The sequence below is a fragment of the Rhea pennata genome, chromosome 6 (genome assembly GCF_028389875.1).
Source record: "Rhea pennata isolate bPtePen1 chromosome 6, bPtePen1.pri, whole genome shotgun sequence".
NCBI lineage: Eukaryota > Metazoa > Chordata > Aves > Rheiformes > Rheidae > Rhea > Rhea pennata.
The window spans coordinates 16,482,801-16,506,664 of NC_084668.1; the positions used below are offsets into that span (position 1 = coordinate 16,482,801).

General features: G+C 41.8%; 1 protein-coding gene across 3 annotated transcripts in view; it reads left to right on the forward strand.

The window, feature by feature from the left end:
- Nucleotides 1–2,007: 2,007 nt before the first annotated feature.
- The window catches only part of SMARCAL1 (SWI/SNF related, matrix associated, actin dependent regulator of chromatin, subfamily a like 1), a 39,843-nt gene continuing 17,986 nt past the window's right edge, over nucleotides 2,008–23,864 (forward strand). For 2 of the 3 annotated variants that reach the window (XR_009958813.1, XM_062579159.1), the window contains exons 1-9: nucleotides 2,008–2,148; nucleotides 2,773–3,732; nucleotides 4,422–4,472; nucleotides 7,224–7,484; nucleotides 9,453–9,503; nucleotides 13,364–13,547; nucleotides 14,455–14,605; nucleotides 16,601–16,759; nucleotides 18,523–18,588. Coding sequence is in view for 2 of the 3 variants with exons in the window: in XM_062579159.1 (XP_062435143.1) it covers nucleotides 2,862–3,732; nucleotides 4,422–4,472; nucleotides 7,224–7,484; nucleotides 9,453–9,503; nucleotides 13,364–13,547; nucleotides 14,455–14,605; nucleotides 16,601–16,759; nucleotides 18,523–18,588 (1,794 nt within the window). In the remaining variant the exon portion in view is untranslated. The remainder of the gene's footprint in view (nucleotides 2,149–2,772; nucleotides 3,733–4,421; nucleotides 4,473–7,223; nucleotides 7,485–9,452; nucleotides 9,504–13,363; nucleotides 13,548–14,454; nucleotides 14,606–16,600; nucleotides 16,760–18,522; nucleotides 18,589–23,864) is intronic. The other variant, XM_062579160.1, reaches the window with a different exon arrangement.

Below are 23,864 nucleotides of genomic sequence, written 5' to 3' on the forward strand. Positions count from 1 at the left end.
GCCAGCCTTGTCCATGAGAGGACCACTACATTTGGAATGTGATCTAAGTGATGGAAAGATCCTGGTGAGAACAATACTGAGAAGCCTGTTTCCTTAAGCTTTTTTGCTAACTGGAGCACTTCTGAAGAAGTGGGAGAACCATCTCCTGCCCAGCAGAACTGGGATCTGCTAACCCACCCATCCTCTCGGGATTTTCTTACAGCATCTCTGCTCCCTGACCTAGTACGTGGAAGGTGAATCCAACCAATTGCTGGAAGCATGTTCTCATTGAAAGGACACCTGGAGTGCTACCAGCAAACTGCTTGCAAATGGCCTCTTATTTTGTAGGTCTGTTCTCTGCATGGTTGGGCTGTTCCTTGTGCCTTGCTGAAGTTGTGCCATATGGAGCAAATGCTTCGACGTCTGTCTGTGTGTCTGCCTGACCGTGCAACCCAAGAGCTCTTTTCCTCTCTGTAAGTGATGCTCTAATCTCACTGTCCTCATGATCTGGGGACAGCCCTGACAGAGGCTTTTCTGCGCTTTTCCCAAGACTATTTCCAGCTCTCCCAAGGCATAAGGGGCTATCACCAGAGCCCTGGAACTGGATAGCCACTGAGGGGAGAGAAAGTGGCTGAAATACTTGCAGGGTTACGCTCTGTGCTGCCTCCTCCTCTTGCCTGTATGAAACACTAGAATTTGGTTTAGCTTTGAGCAGTGCAAAGTGTTACAAGAAAGAAAGAAAAAAAAAAAAGTATCTCTCATCTGCCATTTAGGCAGCCTGAGTCTGCTGGCTTCTGGGGGGAGGGGGAAAGGGCAATCGTGGAGGATCTGAAATGAGACCATGGGACTGAGTATCCTTTCCTGCTGTGCTCCTGCTCTGCAGAGTGGAGACCTGGCTTCTGGAGGAAGGGTCAACTTTTTCCCTGTCTTCCTGAGAGAAGCCAAGACAAAATCTGTAGTCCAGATTGCTCCTCAGCACTGGCTTTCCTTACAAGTTGTACGCTTGTGAGCGTCTGCGTGTATGTGCCGGGCTCGTGTCGGTGAGCGTGTGATTCCTGGGTGGGTAACGGCACTCCCAGGGTTGTGCTGTGTGTCAAGTCGCACCTCATCCTCGCTGCCTTGTTTTCCTCAGGCTGATGCGCTCTTGGCTAATAGCAGTCACTGCTTCTTAATCAGAAAGCAATTTAAGGATAACCTTTTTTTAATTAACATTGAGGAGAAGAATGAATAAATAAACTGTGAGGCAGCCAGTTGGCTGCTTTGCCCCTAGCTGAGGGGTCTGTCAGGTGGGAGAAAATGGCGCCTGGGGACAGCGAGGGGTTCATGGCTGCTGCTGGGCGAGAGTTGAAGTAAAAGGTGGGAAGGGATTAAGGCGCTGCCCGGAGACTTTCACTCCAGCTACATTGCTCTGGTCGTCCCAGGGGAATTGTGAATCGAGCTATGCGGGAGGGACAGCTTGCTTGATGTATTTAAGCCCTGTGAATAATTAAACCTCCCGAGAAGCCTTTTTATTCAGAATTTTAAAAAGGATGCAAATAGTTGCTATGTGAATGTACTGCCACTGTTTTCCATGTGGTAACTCATGGACTAATTAATTTCATGCACTAACACATCTAAAAGCGGCACCCTTCTTCCCAGGCCGACCAGACGCAGGGGTGTGAGGACGCTACTGCACACGTGGAGGCCTGAAAGGCTCAAGGAGCGCAGTGAAGGAGTCCTGCCGCAGCCGTGCCGCACCAGGGCAAGGCAAAGGTAGCGTCCCTGCGCCCCGCATACTGGTACGAGCGGAGCCCGGGCGAGACAGGGGTGCTGCAGCCCCAGGCCCAAGCTCTCGGGCCGCGCTGCCCTTCGCGCCCGTAGAGATGGCGCCGGGAGGGAAAGACTACACTTCCCAGCATGCTGAGCGTCCTCCGCCCCCTCGGGCCCCATCTATTTCCCGGCGTGCCGGGCGCGGCGGGGATCTTTGGCCCCCGGAGCGGGGTTTGCTGGGAGTTGCAGTCCGCGCGGCTGCGCGCCATTCGGCGGGGATACGCGGCCTCCGACACCCCGTGGGTGTGCGGGCGTTTAGGGAGGGAGCCAGGCCGCGGCGGGACCCAGGCGGGCTGCAGAGGAGCCTTGCGGCGATGTGGTACACCGCGGCCGGCGGGGTGGACGCCGGGCCCCTGTGAGGTGCGGGGGGAGCGATGTGGGGTGGGCGCTGGGCCCCTGTGGGGTGCGGGGCTGCAGGATGGCGCCAGGCCCCTGTGGCGTGTGTGTGTGTGTGGGGGGGGGCAGGCTGCAGGATGGCGCCTGGCCCCTGCGGCGTGTGTGTGTGTGGGGGGGGCAGGCTGCAGGATGGGCGCCAGGCCCCTGAGGGATGTGTGTGGGGGGTGCAAGTTGTGGGGTGGGTGTTGCGCCCCTGAGGGGTGCGGGGGACCCAGGGTGTGGGCTGCCAAAAATATGAAATGTTTCCCATGCAAATCTGTTTGGAGATTAATTGCTTTGCTTGCATTTGCCTTTATGGGTGTCTCGGTGCTTGGCTGTTTTGCATGAACTGCTAACAGCTGGGATTGGGAAGCAATGGTGCTCCAAGCTGGCTTGTGAGTGCTATGAGGGGGGTTCTCCTTTCCCATATACTTTACCTGTGCAGGACTGCCATGCAAAACCCAGCAGTGGTTGTCAGCATCTGCTTGCTGGTGATGGTTCAGCGTTGGTCTGACGGCTTAACGGTTTTTGTCTAGGATCAGTTACAGTAATACTTGGTCATTAATATTGACAGAATTGAAAGTTCTCTTTTTGCTATATTTTTTGTAGGCTAGCTTCCAATCCTGTAAAGAAGCAATTGCCCTGTGATTAACTACTGATGCAGTTTTGATTCAGGATTATTGTTTGAATTGTTGAAGATGTCGTCAGGCCTTACAGAGGAGCAAAAGAGAAGAATTGAAGAGAACCGCCAGAAGGCCTTGGCTAGGAGAGCAGAGAGACTAGCAGCCCAGAAAGGTGGGCAGGTGGGGAACACTGGACATCAGCTGAGAGAGCACAGTCTACACAATCAGGGAAACGTGAAGCAAGAAAACAATCATGTCAGGTTCATTAGCGAGCACCAATGGAGTCCGAACAGCCCTATGGAACAGAAGAGCTATCTTCATAAAGATCATAATCGTTACACTGCAAACCAACAGATGGCTGGTTTACATGGAGAGCAACAAAAGAATTGTTCAGAGGACTCAGAGCAAGCAAGTGGCATCAAGCAATTCCCTACAACAATCCCAAATTCTCTAAGTTGTTCCTATCAACATAACTCAGATGGTGATGACCAGAAACACAGTCAACAAGCTTTAATTAATCTTGGTACATCCCAGCAGTCCAAGTACTACCCAGCTTTCAAAAACCCTACAGAACCATCCCAGCCTAGATTGATTGGTAACTGGCACCCTGATAATATTAAAGATTTACAAAGTCAGAGCAAATCTGCCATTAAATATGTTTTAACACCAAGCAGCACCACCCTGAGTGATTCAGAAATGCTGATAAACACAGGCAGATCAACAGAAAGAGAGGGGGGAGGTGGTGCCTCTCAGGCCAGTAGTAAGATGCAGAAGCTGACCAGCTCTGCTGGTGCAGGCTGTACATCTGAAGCTGTCTCTCACAAGAAAGCACACAATGTTACGAAAGGAAAGTGTGTGAAATATGGGGAAGACAGATTCCAGGTTGAAATAGGGTATAATGCTGAGCTCATTGCTGTATTTAAGAAGATACCAAGCAAAAGCTATGGTAAGAATTGGTTTTTGGCTTATATCTCTGTTTTACATTGAATCAAAGTTTCAGCATCTGCTGGACCACACTTGATGTATGTTTTTTAGCAGTGGATCTGCTGCTGGGGTAGAATGTGGGATATTAATGGGGAATTGGAAAAGTAAAGGCAGTTGAAACTGGAAAGAAATTCAAGGTCTAAGTAGCTTGAGCTTGGATTTAGCCAAGAAATCAGAAGTACTGCTTTATGAACCATATTCTGAGAAGTTTAGTGGTGCCAGCTGCTCAGGGTCTTTTAGGAATGATGGAAGAGAAGTTATTCATAATTTGGTGTGGGAAGATGGGTCTGTTTGACTTCATCTGTAATTCAGAGTGAATGGGCTGATTCTATTAAGTAGGTTACTGACAGTAGTAAAGCCTGAACCTTTTCTGATTGCTTCTGTTTTTTTCTCCCTGCTATTGTTGTTTTTATTAATTTGTTTTCCCCTCTGCGCATGTTGCTGCTTTCTGTGAATGGCTGCTGTATTCTTGTATTAGTATCCATGTGCTCTCTGGCTTTTTGGGGGACTATGTACCTGTAAACCTGGGCGTACTGTTTTTCTGATGTGTGTGGAAATGTTTGAATGGAAGAATGGAGTGTGTCTTGGTATAAACATTTCACAAGATTACTTTCTTCTACCCTAAGTGGTTCATATTCTGCCCTGTTTTAGATCCTACTACAAAAAGATGGAATTTCAGCCTGGAAGATTACAGCAGTTTCAGTAAGTAAATAGATTACTGAATGATAAAAGGATTCAAGCCTTGCTCCCTACTCTCCCTTACCAGTTACTATTTGGCTTTTTTATTGTCTGAAGTAATAAAAGAGAGAGGCATTCTGGTTTAACACAATGTTATCTTCTAGACATCTGGTTCATATCATTTTTCTGAGTCTTGGTTGTTGAATAAAAATAACTTGAATTTTTTGATCTACATGTCAAACAGATTTAATTCCCCCCCCGCCCTTACTGACTGAATATTTCAAGGTTCAACAAGCCTGATCATAGGAAAAAATCTCTGCTGTGCAGGTGCTTCATAGTTTGTTTAGAGAATTAAGAGTGTTCCAGTGGCTCACGCTTACTTTTCGGTCTGTTTTTTTAAAAGAAAAAAAAGTGCTGTTTAAAAAGAAAATGCTGCAGTTTTTGTTGTTAATTTGGGGTGTCAGAAGAGTTAAAAAGAGTAACTATGTAGGACACTGGATGAGGTTGAAAATGAAGTTGCCTTTGTTTGGCATAAAAAGGGTGGCTTTATATTTTTCTCTCCTGTCATCTTGTTCTGGAAAGATTGAGAGATGATACGAGGCAAATACTTCAAGTAAGCTTTTCAAAAGCCTGTCATATTGAAGCCTGTGATAAATCAATATTGATTTCAGTGGGAACAGGACTAGGCCTGTGTTGAGCACTTTGAAAAACCCGCAGTTGAGTGCTGGTATTTTAGCTTCCCATGTGGGTTGCCACACATTTATAATTTAAATGCTTCTGGATTATTTGAAGTGTACCAAGTACAGATGAGAGCAGAGTCTCTGCACCAAGGAGCTTGCAAATGAAGGGGATGGGTTTTAAAAATTGTGAGGCTTTTTTTTCCCTTAAAGCTATGAAAAGTGTGAGTTCTCTGCAGAAAATCCCTGATGACAAACATAAGACAATGTGATCAACAGTGGCTATCATTATAGCAGGGAAAAAAATTACCTGAGGGAAGGGTACTGATTTAAAAGAGTCTTGATCTGAAGTTCTTGTCAGTCTTTACACGTAAAAGCAATTATTTTTTAACTTCAGGCTGTTAATTTTGTTTCTCTGAGTAGTATCTTCCTATAAATTTATTTTCTTACACTACAGATGAAACATGCAGTCGAGCCTAGAAACAGATAATAAACTGAAAGAGTTAAAAATATGCATTATCCAGTTTCTTTCAGTAATAGCGGTTGTAGAGATGAAATCTAACTACATACTGTTAAAACAGTGTCACTCAAAATCATTTGTTTGGTGCAGTGGAAGTAGAAAATCTACTTCAGTGGTCTGCCAGACCTCTGCTAAAAACAAGACTTTCACTTGATGCTCTGCAACTTATTTTTGCAGTGGGAATTTCAAGTGACTAGGTTCAATCTGAAAGTAGCTTATTTTAAAGTAAGGTTTGATGAAATTCAAATAGTTTATTAACTAGCTAGGAGGAAATTGTCTTTTTCTTTCTTTCTCTTCCCCTCTCTCCGTTCCTTTTCCTCCCTCTTAAACGCTTCACCACTGGACTTAAGTGAATTTGTAAGTTTTTGCTGCATATCAGTAAGTTGAAGTATTTAAGAAGGAGAAGCAGGGTGGATCTTGACATACAATTCAGCCCACAAAGCACTGGATTCATCTGAGTTTTTTCTCATGGATACTTGGAAGGCAAGGTTATCTCTCTCTACAAATGTATGGATGTTGAATGAGTTCAGTGGTTGTCTGTTCTGAGTCTAATGGAATCTGATGATGCTAGTGAATATCTGTGTTACTGTAGTACCTATGAGTTGGAGTCTTGGGGCAGAGCTTCACTGTTTTTATGCTAAAAATACAAGACAAAAATAGTCTTGTTTCTAAGTTATCACAGTTTAGCTGTAAGGATAAAGACAACATATGCATACAGATGACCACAGAAGTGCAAGGAAAAAATGAGAGAACATTTGTTAGCATGGATATCTATGGTCTTCAATTAACAGATGTAAAATGCTGTGTCCCTTCTCTCTCCAAGCCTTAGCATCATGACAGAGGTTGTGTTAGTGATTAATAAGATAGGAATGCAGATGGCTTCTTGGAAGCATAAGTCCGTAACTGTGAGATACAGCAGGCAGGTACATAAAGGGTCATGGACTTATATTGTAACAAAGAAAATTTAGTGTTTGGACTAGTTGCTGCCTTGCAATAGTCCCTTCATCACTGTGAGTACAGGGCATTCCTCCTAGAAGAAATTGTGTGTCAGACACTGGCATGAGACAAGAGGCAAATATTCTAGATCTTTCTCCTTTTCTGCTTACAGAAGCATCTCCAAGCTTTTTTAAGCAACATGCCTTGGATTAGCTTGCCCCTGTGCTGACAACCTTTTAACTGAAAACGTTGTAGTGACTGTGTGCAACTTACTGCTGAATGTGGTTCTGCATATCACCTGCCCTGGCCTAGTGAGCCACAGTTTGGGATTGTTGACAGAGGGAGCGTAACACCAGGATGATCCTGGACAGGCATTTGTTCCCCTACTGTTGTGTGCTCCCCCTGTTCCTGCTATGTTCTCTGTGATGCATCCCACCAGCCTGCTACTGCAGGCCACAACTCTATTTTTTGTCCTTAAGAGCAAAAGCAGAGAATCATTGTTGCATTTAAACTTTGAGGTACATGGCTTGTCTGTTGTCTTCTTGTCCCTTCTCTTCCCAAAGCAGCCTGTGCATCTTTAGTCTGTCCATGCTCTTAGTTGTTCTCTCTTTCTTCCACATCCTGTGTTTTTTTTCTCCCTAGTCAAAGCAGCAAATCAACTTTCCTCGGTAATTCTGGTACCACTGGAAGGAGAAAATGCTGTGGACTTGGTGTCAGGCTCTTGTTTCATCAGCAGTGGGACTGATGTGAAATCCCTCTTGAAGATGTGCAACAACTGGAAGAAACCCTCAGCCCTTGTCAAAGGGAAATGTGTGCTGATCTCCCGCTCCCGGTTTGAGGTTGATATAGGGTATTCTGCAGAAGTGATTGGAGTATTTAAACAGATGAATTCCAGAAATTATGGTGAGTCTGTTGTTCCTTTAATCTAAGGAGGCTGTTTGGGTGCTAGAGTGCTCACTGCTAGAGTGCTGTGAGAGCTACAGAGGAGAGGGGTTGTGAGACCACGTTCATCTTTTGAAGTAGACACAAGAGGATGCGCTCTGGTGAAGGTTGTGATATGGTGCTGCACCTCTGTCTTGCACTTTACTCTATACCAGAACTTGTCCTCTTCTGAGCACACTAGCTGAGATGAAATTTCAGCCCTCAGCATGATTACACTTACTTCAAAAGTGTGATGTGTTGGTAACTGGTCAGCAGTACGAAGGCCAAATTCCTGTCTGTTCACTGTGTTACACTCAATCTTATTTATGGGTGAAGGAAACATGCCTTTATAAATGTGCATATATATGTATAGAGAGAGAGAGAGACATGTAAAAGTGAAGCCAAGAATTTATAGTTACTATAGCAGAAATGTTAACAGTCTAAGTGAAGAACTGTTGTTAGTCTAGATCTAATTATTACAGAAAAGAAAATTAATAAGGTAGTTAAAATATTTACATACTATTATTGCAACCTTTATCTGTAATATTGTAATACACAGACTTCTTAATTTCAACTCTTCTCATGGCATTATGCCCACCCTTCCACTGTTCCTCTTGTTTCTATCTCTCATTTCTAAGGTAGTTTCACTCTGTTGTTGGGGGTTGGGGTATTATGGTGAATTGTCACCACCTGAGCTCTTTGGGAGGGATATGGTGTTCATGTTGATGGTTTCTGCTTTCCCCCTGTCCTAAGATCTACTTGGTCATTTTTATGTTTACTAACACACATCTAAACTTTTCTTTTTCTTTGTTGGTGTGCTGCTCCAGGTTGCATCCAAATTTACATATGTTAGATACTGTTTCTTTTATCTCTTTATTGCCCCTAAAACCAGTTTTGGACACCTGCCTGTCAGTGTGTGCGTGGGTTTTTTTTAATTTTTTAATTTTTTTGTTAAACTAACCAGCAGTGAATTGTTTATGGCCATGGGGTCTCCAGTGCCAAGCCTGCGCCCCATCTGTTATCATCCCATGCCTGTACTCCTCTGTGCTACATTCTGTGTCCCTTCTCTTCAAGGCCTCTTCTATCATACCAGGCCTGTGTTTCTCTACACTATATCATTGTGTTAGTCATAAATATCTCATTCTACATAGAATAACTATAACTACTTGTTACTACTATCTACATAAAACTATGGTTGTACTACACAAAGATAAATTAGCCATAGACAACTAATCAGTTAGAAATTGCAGTTACAGCTAGATCGAGTATAACAAAGCTACAGGCAACTCAGGAAAACTTATGACAGAGCAGGCCTGACAAATCTCAGTCCTGAGGCCTTGCAAACTCAGTACAAAGCTATTACTGGCAATAGCAATGCTGTATTGCAGGGCTTCATAGTTCCAATTGTGCCTCCAGCTGACTCTGGTATCACTTTGCCTTTCCTGGAAATTGCAGGCAGGAGCTATCCAAGCCAAATCTGACCTTGGGTATTGACAGTTTGGGCAATTTCCTCTGTACAATGCTGAGAACATCCTTTATAGGGTATGGAGAAACAACTGAAAGTGATTGTATTACTAACTGTAATCAGAGTTTGTTGAATAATGGATAGGAACCTTCATGTGCGTCTTCGTGCCTTCCCATAGTGAAGAGAAAGTGGTTGCTGAAATCCTTGGGAAGGTAAGTTAATTATAGTGGCTTATTTGGGGAACTGACCTTGGCTTCCTCCAGTAATACCAGCACTTCTAGATGTATATCCATACTTTGTCTTCATCACGCTTTTTGTTTAACATGAAGACAAAGGGAAGAGAATTGATTACTGGACAGGAGAAGAATTATTTTAAAGCAATTCTAAAATGTAGAGGATATGGATGGATAAGTGTATTCTTATGGACAGAAAATTTAGTCTTTTAAAAAACCAGCTTTTGACAATGTTTGTTGTAACTATTGCAGATATGAAGACCAGAAAATGGAGTTTCCTGCTGGAGGACTATCCCAAACTAAGTGCGTAGCTGCTTTTTCCTAGCAAGGGCTACTTTCTGGGTAGAGAAAAAAATTCTAACCTAATTTGAGCTCACTTTTATTGAGCTAAGCGTTTTTACTCTGGGGAGATGAGCTGCTAATGAATCACAGAGCAGAAGTCTTCCCATTTTGTCAAATGTTTACACTGTTTGTCTGGACTCAAAACTTCATAAATGTGTTATTAATGGCAGTCCTTTAGGGCCCTCATCGGGGGATGACTCTGCTGTGTCAGTTTCAGCACAAATATTCATAGACAAGATTCGTGTCAGGGAATTTCTGTTCGATTTCTTAGAGCACATGCATGTATCCTTTTTTAAAAAAAATATTAAAAAAGTAATTTTAATTGCCCATAACTTACTGCAGCTCAAATTGAACTTAAGGGGTTGCAAGAAAACAGACTATTCTCTTCCCGCTTGCCAGATTTGAAGAAGTAGACATGGTGGCTGTCAGGCCTTCATGTCCTTGTAGAAATCCTATCTTACTGTCTCCTCAGTGCCAGGCTGCCTGCAACTTTTTGTTCCCTTCTGTGCATACATCAGTTCTGAAGCTGGCAGAGCCACTTCTTGCTCAGAAGAGAGCACAGTGCAAACACATGTCAGGCAGTTTTATTGCCAATTCATCTTTTAGTTTGCTACAAGATTTTAGTAGTGTGTACAGTTCATGCTGTTTCATTTCACATGCAGCAAACTTTCTTTTTCAAGTCAGGGCACTAGGTTTTCAAGTCTACCGATAGATGAACTGGTTGTTACAGAAATCACAGTTACTCTGTAGGTGCTCACTGCCTAGCTGATTTTGTTCAGCCTTAAGTACTACTGCTAGTAGTAATTGGCTTTGTAGACAGCACACAAGTATTTGGTTTTTAGGTGATGCGTGAGACAGGTTAGAATCAAGGTTGCTTTCCCATAGCTGATCTGATTGTGAGGCAAACAAGAAACACTACTTGTTTGTCTCATTGAAGTGTGCAGATCTGCTTGAAGCAGATGCTCTCTGCAGAATTTCATGTTCTTCTAAAATGCTTCAGTGCTAGGTTGGTAGGTGCTTAAGAAGCTTTGCAAAAAAATCTCTTTAGAGAGCATCATTTTCCCTTTTCAAGTGGAATCAAAGTGCTTAGTGTTGCTACAGTGTTCATTTCAGGGTAGAAGTAGAATAGTAGACTCCTGCCTTTTTGCATCTGTACAGGGCTGGTAAAATTGTGACTTACTGAAGTGAAACGCAGAACTGTGTTATTTTAAAAGATGGACGCCACTTTGCAGAACAATCCAATCTCAGCAGCATGCTCCCAGCACATCTGCTTCTTAGTTTTGTATGTTAAGTTAGTATTGTGCTTTGAGATGATAAGTGTTACATAAGTACTGAGTATTATAATTATTATTTACCATTCCAGCTGGCCTGCTGTGTTTATCTTAGTACTTGTGTGAGGATATGTGGCTGCAGAGTTTGATTGGGATAAACTTCAGAAAGATAATAGGCAAGATACTCTGCACTAGTTCTTAGTGAGCTGAAATGCTGTGGCTTGGAGTAGTATTGCTCCAACATTGGCTTCTGCTTTTATAGGATAATAAAGGGTGTTTAATAATTGAGTATCTGCATGCTCCTATGAGGTGTGCCTTAGGAATGCTAGTAATAGTTGTAGAGCTGAAAGCCATTCCGTGTGGCTCTGTAGAAAAGGCAACTCTATCATGAGGACAAGTGAGTGTGTCTTGGTGGAGACTGTTATGAAACTCCAGGATTAAGGATACTCGTACTCACTAATTTCAGTGAGAATTGATGATCTCATACACTTTGGAATAATGAATTTGTTTCACATGTAGTGGGCCTGATCCAGTAGCACATACTAGGCAGTCTGAGCAAACTTGCATCTCCTAGAGCGTATAACTCTCGGTCCCATTAGTGCAGCATTTTTCACGTTAGAGGAAATACTCAGAATCACACAGGTTTAAGGAAAACAAAAAAAAAAAAATCTCTGTAGATGTTTTTATGCGATCTAGTTGTGAGGGCATTTGAGGCTTCTAGCATGTGCCTTTTTTGAGAAACAGCATTAGCTTTGTGCCTGTTCATTTACCTACTTCAAAATAACATTTTTTAAAGGCTGGTTGCCATTTGCTGCAGTGATACTTGTTAGCTGGGAACTATTTGTAGAGGTTAATGTCTCTGCCTAGTTCTTCAGACATCTTTGTATAAAGGTCACTTCAGTAAAAAATGTCTGCTGGATGATTCATGCTTGTGGCAGATATATCTTAATCACTCTCCGAGCTCATGTACAGAACAATAGCAACAGAATTATCAGTGAGCAAATTGTAGCAATTATGCTAACACATAGCTCAGTCTGTGAGTGTAATAACAAGTTTGTGCTGTACTTCGGGTGGAGAGAGTTCCTGCTATTGAAGAAGTATAAATTAAACTGGAAAGTTTAAAAAGTTTGGACTATTGCCCAGCTACAAATTGAAATCTTCTCATATGTATATTTCTTAGAATTACTTTCCCCCTTCATATAGCAGGGGTCCATTCTACTGCTTTCCTTCTGGAGATAACTAAAATTAAAATATTCAACTGAATTCTGGAGATACGTTTACTGGTGGTGTAGTGAGTCCTTATTTCAGTTTGCATAGCTGTAGTTATTTTTGCAAAATGAGTTCTATCTTTCTAGCTTCATATACAAACTGTGCACTAAATAAAGCAAAGGTGCTTCCCATAGTAAAGGTTCTGCGCACATTCATTGATGTGCCTCGTGTAGAGATGTCTTGTTTCTCCTTCAGCAGCCAAAGATTGCTTACCAAATATGATTTCCTGGTCCCAGCTCACTTACTGCATCTTTTAAACTGGTGTTTGTTTTTGTAGAAACTTCTGTTTGGAGTAAGGAGAAATACTTTCATCCTTCCGGGGTGGGATAGGAAAGCTGTCAGAGGGGACTGAAATAAGATTGTCTAGAAGAAAAATTGCCCTGATGCTTTGCTGCTTATGATAAAAAAGAAAAAACGAGAAGATGAAGGCCCCATGTTTTTGCACAATGGAGATTCCCTTTGGTTTGACTCGAAAAGTTCTGTGCTGCAAATAACGGTGAGGAGCTGCCTGGGTGAAACCTCAGTAGCGGTAAGAGGTTCAGGTGGTTGCCTGTGGGCTGGTTTAGGCCTGTGAACTGATTCCGTCTGAGGGAATCCTGGTTGAGCCAGGAATTGCAGTCAGTGCTACATCCCTGAAGGATGGCGAGGTGGTACAAGAGCAGGTTTTGTAAACTGAGATGCTGCCTGTTTTCTTATCTGAATGTGATGAATAAGGGATGATGCAGTGGACAGTGAAACCTTTGTGAATTTGGGGAAAAATAGGAGAAAAGAGGTTGCAAAGCTGAATATATGTATGGCCTCCTTTAGGTGAATGTCTCAGCTTCTGATCACATGCTCAAGGTTGGTAGAGACATCACAGGTGTTTAATGCAAAATCCCAAGGCCAAGATCAAGATGCCTCTGCCTTCTAGGCACTGGAGAGCTTTTTGTTTAAATCTCTACTTTTATTCCTGAGCAAGTGTGCTCTAAGTTGTGCGCAATGTAAATAATCCAGCTGCAGCTGTACTAGCAGCAGTCATCTTTGAATGATGGTGTCAGATATTTTTAGTTTTTTATAGCTAAGCCTAAATACAAAGGGAGGAGATATGATTCATCGTGTGATGCTGAAATAGACTTCAGGGAAAAGGCCAGACTAACATTTGTGCATGATGCAGTGCTTTCTTGATCTGTTTCAGGATAAGAAATGTGTTGTTGATGAAGTCAATAGATGCACCATGACGCTGGCAATGTAAGCTGTGTTTATGTTGCCCCTTCTGATAATAAGCTGCTCTGTTCTTTGCAGTGGAAGCGGTACAAAGCCTTGTGTCAGTAGAAGTGGAGCCACTGCCCAAGGCAGTAATACAGACTTTCGCTACTCAAATAGAGAGAGTTACATCGCAGATGGTGGACTTTCCTGATGCTGACCTTTCAGTAGTGGACTCCAAAATTGTGACGAGCCTCATGCCCTATCAGCGGGAAGGTGTGAAGTATGTCCTGTGTGCATGCAGAGCTAGTTCTTTGCCTAGAACTTAGTACTCTTCGTTAGTGCATTAGTGCTCTGTTCTCATCCTCTTCTATGGAGGGCTTCACATTTCTACAGTCTCTTGGGTGGTTACACTCTGGGGCTTGGATAAGCTTTTGGTGGCTTTTTTTTTTAACAACATACCTAGTCACTTTTCATTTTATCCAACTGCTTGCTTGCTTATTTATTTATTTATTATTATTTTAATATTAGCTACATGTGGGAAAGTTTCAGGAAGTGGGACCCATGCTTTGAAAGATTTGAAATGATTAATTGCATGCAAAGAAAACACTTTTAGTGTGCTTACAATGTATGTTCAGTAGTTGTACCTACTGATACTAAAATATCATTAATATTATTAGTATTTTCTTAGTCTGACCAGAATGAACTCTAGTACATTCCTTCCATGACATTATTCACAGAAATTCTTAAAGTCTTGAGATTACTCCTTGATCAAAGTTTCTAAGAGCTGGACTGAACCATCCTGTTTAGGAGCTTCCAAGATTTGAGCGAAGACTTGTGTATGTGCATGTGTCTACATGTGTATGTCTGTGTGGCTCGCTTGGTTTAAGACTGAGTGAGAAGGTCCAGGTTAGCTGAAGAATCCAGATCACTTCCAAGAGATCCACAGTGTAGATTTAATCTGCAAAGGCATCTGTAGCTTTCTGGTACAATGGAATGGGCTTGTAGACCTTTACTACAGTTGACACTATTCACTATGGTGTCATCCATGGTTTGCAGAAGGATTTAAGTGTGTTCTTCCTTCCTTAATCACCTGCCTAGAGCAGGCATGGAGCTCCTTCTAGAAGAACTAACTGCAGGAACAGACTTTAAACCATGTCCTGACTCTTTCTTCTCTCTCTTTTTACCAGTTTTGCAATTTTAAGAAATGGACGTTTACTTCTTGCGGATGACATGGGTTTGGGCAAGACTATCCAGGCAATCTGTATTGCTGCTTATTACCGAAAGGAATGGCCTTTGCTGGTGGTGACTCCTTCCTCTGTGAGGTTTACATGGGCAGAGGTACTATCAGCTGAACTGTGTGTGGGTGGCCTGGGAGAGGAGGTGTATGGTAGTCATTCTGTGTTGCACTCTGTGTACAGGTTAAATAAATTTTAAAAAGTATGTTATGAGGCGAAAATAAAATATCTACCCATTTAGAAACTTGAGAGAGGGGGAATTCCTTGACATTGACTATGTGATATATATATATACTTATTGTCTTGTATTGGCTGATTCTTTTTGTGGTCCAACTGATTTGTTGGAAAGGAGGAAAATGGCAGCAAATGTCTCCTTTGACCCAATGCAGTGAAGATTTGCTTTGTTCCTACAAGTCAGCTGGCTTCAAGGAGGCATTTTACTGATCAGTGCCAAAGACAATAGATGCATGCAAGAAATTAGTGGTTGTATCCAAGCCCTTTAGAGCAGGACTTACCAGCACCTCGATGGAATAGAAGCCCTGATGCTGGGATTTTCCCTTCTGTTCAAGAGGCCCCATTATCATCAGTAAGTGTTGTCATGATACGTCTTTTGGCCTGTCCACTCTATGCTGCGAAGTCCTCTCAGTCCTTTATTGCTTTAATCAGAAACCTCAAAGCCCATAAGGATGGGAAATGTATGTTCCTGAAAGAAATCACCATGTCATGGTTTGTACAGTGAGGCTGCTGGGTAGTTTGTTTTGGAAGAAAAAGATGAACTGGAAGTTTTAGGTTAATAATTTCATGCCTGAGCAGGAGAGGATGGAAGATTATCTTTTCCTGGGATGTTGCATTGATGAGAAGTATATTAGTTGGGGGTTTGCTGTTTTTATGCTGTAACCTGGTTGTTAGAGTATCTTGACTTGTGTTTTCACGTCTAGTAATGCAACAAAGCTTTGAGTGACAGAAAAAACGTGAAAATTCCTGCAGTTTCCTGAACAAAGCTAACTATGTTTGAAATGTGAAGGAAAAGAGAGATTTCAAGACCTCTAAATCTCTGGATCAACACCTATACCAGAATTCATGGCTCCTATTGAATACCTACTGGGATCAGCTTGCAGCAGTTTCCCGAAATACCGGACACTTGCAGCTTAACTCCTACATCTTGCTCAAAGAGATTTTAAATAGTCCAAGGTGTTCTTTTTGAACAGTCAATTTTCTTTCCATCTTGCCTGCCCCAGGAGGCTGTTATGGGAAATGTTATGTTAGGACATTTGCTTTAAAATTATTTGTGTTCCTCTGTGGGTTTGTGAAACATGCAAGTCTTAAGTTATAGCGAGGTGGAAGTAGGTGATGTTTGTTATAGGCTGTAATCTGGGGTAATCTGTAGTAGGTTTTGGGAAAGATGTCCTGCTTGTGTGTGGGGAGATGTTGTTTTGAATAACTATCACCATATGTATTTCAGTTGCTGTCACAGAGCGGTTAGCTGTTGAGGTGTCAGCTTGATAGCTTGATTTTTTTTTTTTTTTTATTTATAGCGGGAGGGGTAGTAGATTTTTCTTTTTATTTATTTTTTTTTTAAAAAAAAGACAAAACAGGAAGAGTTGTATTTCACTGTCACTGTGGAGTAAACGCTGCTGCAACGTGAAGTATTTACTGCCTAGAAGTCTGTATCTCACAGCCTGAAGTCCCCTTTTGAATGGAAAAACTGTAAATGTCCCTGCCAGTAGTGGTCATCGCATTCCTATTCTGGCTCTGAGTATTGTGAGTAAAATTGTCAGGAGGTTACGCACATTCCTACTGCAGATCAGAATTCTTTTTTCAGTAAGAAGTAAGAATAAACATTGTTCAAGTCTTCTAGTTTCAAAAGGTGGATTTGGCTTTATAGCTTGGGTTTTGTGCTTGAGCTTCCTGCTACTGATGGTGTTGGTTTAGGAAGACTTTACCCCTTCTGTGCTCCTGGCTGATCTTTAATTGTGGGTAGGGGGCCCCATGTTCCAAGCATTCATCAGGGGGCCAAGTTATAATTTATGAAGGGTTTGGGGATCCTGACAGAGCACATGAGAACTGGAATGCAATTAATCACTCTTTTCTCCTGCAGGCATTTCACAGGTGGCTTCCATCCTTGAGTCCAGGTAGCACCAATGTCATAGTGACTGGCAAAGACAATCTAACAGCAAGCTTGATTAATATTATCAGCTTTGACCTCCTCAGCAAGATGGACAAGCAACTCAAAGGCACTTTCCAAGTAGTTATTATTGTAAGTATTGTACTAGAATCTTTCAGGTTAATTGCATGCTGCATGTGGAGTAACCTTGGTGTTGTACAACAGAGGTGCAAGGAGACCTTGCACAGGACTGAAATTATCTTGTAATTTTGGCTGTGATCACAACTCTGCTCATTACTAGAAGTAGTAGTCTACTCTGAAACCTTTTGAGATAACTAGTAGAGGCTATTTGCCTTTTTGATTTCTGAGGCTGTTCTCTTTTACTGGATATGATGCTTTTCTGATTTCCTTATGGTTGGGCATGTTCTTTGGCTACAGAAGAGAGTGCATCATATGATGTGTCAGTATAATAGTTTTGGAGTTTTATCTGTGTAAGGGGATCATACTTCAGACTGGTTTCAGTGTTTATTTGGTAAACCAGATAGCCACGTGCTTGATATTGAGAGGTTAAAGCATAAAAATCTCCTTTTACCTCTGTCTCACTGACAACATGCGATAAGCTTTATTTGATCTTTTGTATCATTTCTTTTATAAATGACTTTGAAATTCATTTTTAAACTTTTTTAGGAGCCATGGCAATAGGCATTTTTCTGGATATCAGTTAGTAAAGATTCAAGACATCTGGTATTTAAAATCCAGCCTGGATCAATAGAGACCAAAAGGGTCAACATAGTTTCTTGTGAGCATAGAATGTGCTCAGCCTGGTTTTCGGCTCACAGATGCACCTGTCTCCAAAATTATGATAACTGGAACTTAATAGCCCTTTTGTTTCTCAGCAGTGACTGGGACGATGGGAATAGATGTGACCGTGGAAACCAAACTTCTCATGAAGGGATGTTGGTTTTCCCCACCCACTCCCAAGACATTTTGCCAAGAGAGTGGAAGTGCAGATTGCTGTGTTGTGTGTGCTGCTGCTTGGGGTGGAAGAGCTTGGGTTCTGGGACTATTGTTCTGATTCTTCTAACCAGCCCTGAGCTTACAGATGTTCCCTCTGTGTGTTTGTATATTCAGATTTGGACCCTATACTTGGTTTTGATGAGAATAGTCCTATTGAGTGTTGTGCTTTCCTGCTTTTTCTTCCAATCTTTTTTTTGATGATGGGGCCATTAATGTAGCTTATTTGTTAACTGGGAGGGAGAAAGCTGTGCCTGGGAGGCTAAGCAGTTGTACTGTCTTGAATGCATGGTTGCTTGCTCATCCACACGTGGCAAGATGAGAGTGTACCCTTGGAGGGTGCCAATTACTTTTGTGTCTAAGTTCTGCCTAGCTACAGCAGTAGAAGTGGAGTCTGTTTGGGGGTGATGTCTCAAGTAGGAGGCTATTATCCACCTGGTGAGCCCTATCAGGAAAAACAGTTGGATCCTAATTAGATTTCTTTTTCATGTGGTTCTCATTAACCCTTTCATTTAGGGAAGTGGCAGTGTGTAGGCCTCCTGTGTTTGCTGCGTTTAAAGGACATGTAGTGGCAAATGAGTATCAGTGGTGAAAATGGTGTTTCTTTCTCCTCCTTTCTCCTCACCACTCTGCTCACTTGCTGTGATTGTTTGAGATTCATGACTTTAAGGTTTGATTTCCTGTTCTGTTTGCTTGCAGCTGTGGATTTTAGTACAGGAAGCCTGCTGCTCCCCTTGCTGTCTTCACGCTTAATTTGATATAACTGTCCCAGTGCTTGAAACCTCCCCTATGATGATAGACTTGTAATATTAGATATAGAAGGATGCTAGGAATTTGTTCTTTATCCAGGAGCTGGACTGTGGCTCAGAATTCTCTTCATTTTTGTGCCTGTTCTGTTTCAGGATGAATCTCATTTCCTAAAGAACATAAAAACTGCACGATGCCGAGCTGCCATGCCTCTTCTCAAGGTGCGTATGCTGTGTGCCAAACCTTCACTAGTTCATTTCTAAAGGCTCTGTATACCAGGTTTAGGAGTCAGCAGCTCAAATCTATTGTTGTGCCAATGAAAACCCAAGTAGCACTATTGATCCAAGAGTAGAATTTGTCTCTGCCTTAGCTGCCTCTTTCCATATGAATGCTTGATAATAAGGCCCGACAAAAAAGATCCAGAAGCTCCTTTGATCTAATCCTGCTACTGCCACTGACTTGTCTTATGGCACTGGGAGTTTCGTTTCCCCTGGGGAAAAGGGAATGCCAAAACTTACTGGATGTATTCTTGGAGAGTACAAACAATATAGTTGTATCAGCGCAGCTTATTTAAAGCAAGCAATCATCATCAATTATATGCAGTACTCAAATTGCTTCTGTGTATCAAAGTACTTGGGTTCCTTCTGTGACTTTGGGCTTGGGCTCTGCTGTGTTACTGCAAGTTCCAGTATACATGTGTGGCTGGAATTCAGGTGTGTTCCACTGGCTAGATGTACTGAAATGAAGGAGGAAGTGGGAGTAGCAAGACAAGTGGCCCACAGAAGGGTGGTGGAAGAAACAAAAATTTTAATGTTTGCCTGATGTCCAAGGATCGAGGATATAGCAGAGTCTGTACCTTAGAAGAGGATAAATCTAGTTCTTTTTCAGCAACTGCCAGTAAGTGTGCTTAAAAGAGAAGATCTGTCATGGCTTTATAACAACCAACTTTTATTTGGGAGATTGTTAATGTTAAGCCAAAGATGGTCGTCTTTGTAACGATAGCTTCATTGTTCTGTTTAAAGGCCTGATGCTTGTCCTCTGTTGGCTTTGGAGATGCTTCAGGCTTCTAATGTTTGGAAACTGAGTAGGAGGCCCAATTTTATGAGCAATTTGAAGTACGATATCTGGGATATATGTCCTAAAATAGTGGAAGGTAGCAACTTCATCTCACTACAGAATGCTCAGAAAGTAGCCTCATTGTTTCCTATGTGTAGCTTTGTAAGGATCATCTTCCCAAAATCATTTGTAGACTACAAGGTATAAGAGTGAAGGATGGGATCCTATTAAATGGAGGTTAATCACCTTTATGAACCTGCTGAGAATTTAGTTTTATGCTGTCATATCACTGGTCATACAGAATTGAGAGCTGGTACTTCTAAAACTGAGTTTCAATCTCTTGAAACTGTTAAGAGCTTCATGTTTGTGCCATGCATTTTCTCACCTGTAAACAGCATGCAGTAAGAAAGGACTGGAACTTTTTAAGAACATTTGCTATTAGATGTCCAGGAAACTAGGCCATTTGGCAGGTTTCTCCTCAACTACTAGCAATGTAGTACTCACTATTGGCACAGGGCATCACAGCAATACTTTCTTATATGAAAGAACAGCCAAGATGAGAGAAGTTTGTCTGAATGCTGAATTTAACTACTGTGTCATCTGTATCAAGATAGCAGGGCAATGTGACAGTGTAATAAATAGTCATATAGTAAAAATGGGAACACATCAGTGTTTTGCAGGATACTTTGAGGTTGTTGAATAACAGCAATTGATAAATGTACTGCTCTTAATTGTTGCTAAAAGCTTGAGACTTGAGGATAATATTCTTGCTTCTACTTTCCTTTCTTTAAAAGGACTGGAGCAGTACAGAGGAGCACAGGGTAGGAGGTTGGAAGATTCCAGATAAGGCTGTGTCTCAAGACAAGCCCTTCAATAGGGACTAGTATGCCAGAAGCAACATGCCTGCCTTAAAGTTGCAATGTGAAGCTATGCCAGTGCTGTGACCAGTGTCCTTGAGCTGACTCAGGCTGTGTCTGCCTTCCAGGCATTGCCACTCTTAACTGTTGCTGGCCTTAATCTGCTTTAAACTTTCTTAAATTTCCATAGTTGCCATAGTTAGTCCTATGAGATTCCCAACCTCCTAAAGAAATGAAAGCTAAGTCAGGTGCATAAAAGAATTAGTCACAGGAGTTCTGTCTTTTTCCAGGTCCTCACTGATGAAAGCCGTGCAAGTGAAACTAATGTTTTTTGGGTTGATCAAGCCATTTTTATGCCAAAATCTTCTCTAGGCTTAGGAGGTTCAGAACCTTTCCCAGGCTGTGGTCTTCCTGGCTTCAAGCCTCCTTGATTGTTATAATGCAAGCTTTATGAGATACCCCTAAACTCTAACCAAATATCACATGGGATGCTTCAGTAGCTTTCTAAAATAGCAGGTAGTGATGTGTTATTTGAGCTTGAAAGTGTAGTCTTGAACTGCTTATGGGCAGGGAAAAAGAAGAAAAAAATATAAGAAATGTGATCTTTAATCCTTAGTTGCTACAAAGATTTGTAAGTCCATAACAACACTGGCCAGGTTTAAATTGAAATGTTCAAGCCTGATAGTGTCCCTTCTATTGATACTTAATGGACTCTTTTTATTTTGGTAGAATCTAATCTTGTGGCTTCTCCATTTGAATATTAACTGAAATATGAAAAGTGTTATGGGTGTCTGCACAACTGCATAATTATTGGATTAAATCAATAAATTCATAATAAAGATGACTTGATGTGGTTGTTAACTTTGAATCTGCCTTGTTAAATAGCCAGACTGAATCTCCATCACTGAAATATTTAGCCTGTGATTACAGCATTTTAAGCCTAACTTTAATCTTTCATATCTGAAGACATTGATAATTGTTCAAAACAAAATGATATTTTAAACCTCTCAGTTATAATTCATCTTTTCCTGCTGTCTTGCGTATATTGTGGAGGAAGTGCAGTATGGCATTGTCAAGCAGAGCTATGTGTTAAACCTGTGGTCTAAGTCCGTTAGCTGGGGACTCGTAGAGGTTTTGTTTATATTTAACAAAAATGAAACTTCTTAAAATCTGTGTAGCACTCTGACTTATGACAGATTTTGCTACCGACATGACAGAGATTTGGGAAAGTTTTGCCTAAGGACAGTGGGAAGTGAGATCAGAAAGACTTTTTACTGTGTCTATATAACAGCTGCATGTATGCAATGCCATGTTCCCTACTTGGTAGCTTGCCCCAAATTACCATCACTTTAGAATAAGCATATGATGTGTTGTGCCCAATTATTTTTTGACTAAAACTCAGGGCGGGGGGGGGGAGGGGGAGGAACTAACCATTACACAAGCAGTGCAGTAGATTGAGCTGAAATAGCAGCAGCAAGATTTCTTATTCCCTTCAAGTTCCCTGTGGATGTGCAAACTCGTGAGTGTGCCAACTTGTTCTTTGAGGAGAATGCTTCATCTGCCTACGCCAAGTCAGGTGGTAGAGTTTGTACATAGCCTGTATGCATCCCTCCAAAAATATGGAGGTGGATGGATTGAAAGCTGTAGTAGAAAATTGTCCTTTGATGTCTTGGCATGTGTTAAAATCCTGCTTTCAAACTCAGCCAGCTTTCACGCTGGCCAGTCTGTGCCAGCAGCTATGTGAGATCTGTCCCCAGCTTCATCATCTCTGATAGTACTCAAGGGGGAAGAAGTTTGTGTTCAAAGGGGTCCTATTCTCTTGTTTCTATTCGTATCAAAGTGAGTATAGCTTCATGTTGTTGGACAATGGCAGCTCAGCCAGGGTTGTGTCTGCCCTAGTCCCGAGGTGTGACAATCAATAATAAGATCTACTTGTCACCTTGCTGGTTTTCTTCAGTCTCATGGTTGGGACTATGTTCTCTTGGGCTTTTTGTCAATACTGGTTGTTCTCTCTGCCCTGCGTGTCCCCCTCTGAGGCAAAAAATGTCATGGTGTTCCAGCTTTTATACAAGTTTTGGGTTTTTCCTTCAAGATTAGACTGGCCTGCAGACATGAGCATTGAGAGGGATTATGTGTGCTACCAGTATTCAGAAAACAGCAAAGCCCAAGGGGAAGTAGATGAAGAAGAAACAACAAAGTGCAAGTTTTTCACTGATCTGTGAGGAGGTCTCCTGGGGACTTGGGTGAAAAGAATTCTACATCCTGTGACCGGCTAAAATGCTGCATGGTCTTTGTTCTTCTGTAATTGCATGGAGTATCGCAAAGGCAATGGAAACTGGGGAATGTCCCAATGGAACTTGGATGAGATATTGGAAGCCTTATAGTAAGTTTATAGTGTAAAACTGGATTAGAAACTGATAAATAAAAGTAATACCTAATTAAAGGTTCCAGTGGTATAAAATGGACTTACTTCCATTGTATTCTCTATGAGCTTTGTTCAACAGCATTTGGGTAATGTTACTCATGTGAGCATTCCTTTTGAGCTGCTGTTCAGGCTAATAGCATGATGCACGTCCTGATGTAGGCAGGGTTAAGGGTCTTTGTTTCTATTAAAGTCCAAAGAGATTGTGTAACTGGAATCTGATACTCTTTGAATGTACTTGTTTTAACAAAGAGACACTCAAAAAGAGGGAAATAGGTCAATGCTGAAGGTGAAGAGTGAAGGATCTCCCTTTCCAGTGTAAAATAAATAGCTGCTGTCCTTGGACATTAACATTCCATAGGGACTGGATAGAGAAGCCTTTGCTCATTGTCACACCCTGAGAAAAGGAACTCTGTCTGAAATCCTGCACCTTTAGCTCTGTTCTCAATTTCCTATTTCCCTGCCTTCTTGAAATAGAGAAGTCATATAGCTTACTCCAGTTGTAGGTGATCATCACTGGACACACATTCTGTGTTTGTGTTGCTTAAGAAAACAAAAAGGTGTTTATAGTTTTTGGATGCTATGAAATGTGGGTTACTATCTCATCCAAGTGCAGAAATAGACTCTCCAAAACAACTAGAACCCTTTCCCTCTATCAAATCTGCCATTTCATCAAGTGATTCTCTGTTATTAGTGGTCCCTCTCAAATTTTTTGTTTGTCAGGATTATATGTTCTTCTTAGGCTAAGCAGCTCAAAATCACAGGGGAAGCAGAAATTGGGAACACAAGTAATTGTACATCCAGAACCAACCACACTTTTTTTTTTTTTTTTTTTTTTACACTAAATGTGTCAGTCTCTTAGCATATGGCAGAGCTCATGCTGTGAAATTCATTTAAAACAGAAAGAGTCATTGTATGTTAATGTGGCTCTTTGCATGTTTAATTATTTCTTTGTGGCATAACTGCTATAACTCACTCCCCTGGAATCAGCTGAGTGCTGGGTTTTGACCTCTAAAGTAAATGTCACTGGGGGGTACTACCTCATAAATTATTCTTTGACTTTCAAAAGCAACTTTTGTAAATATTGTCACAGCTGGGGAATTAAACCTTGGCTGATGTATTGCATGTGCAAGTGTGGTGCCACAATATCACAATTGTCTTG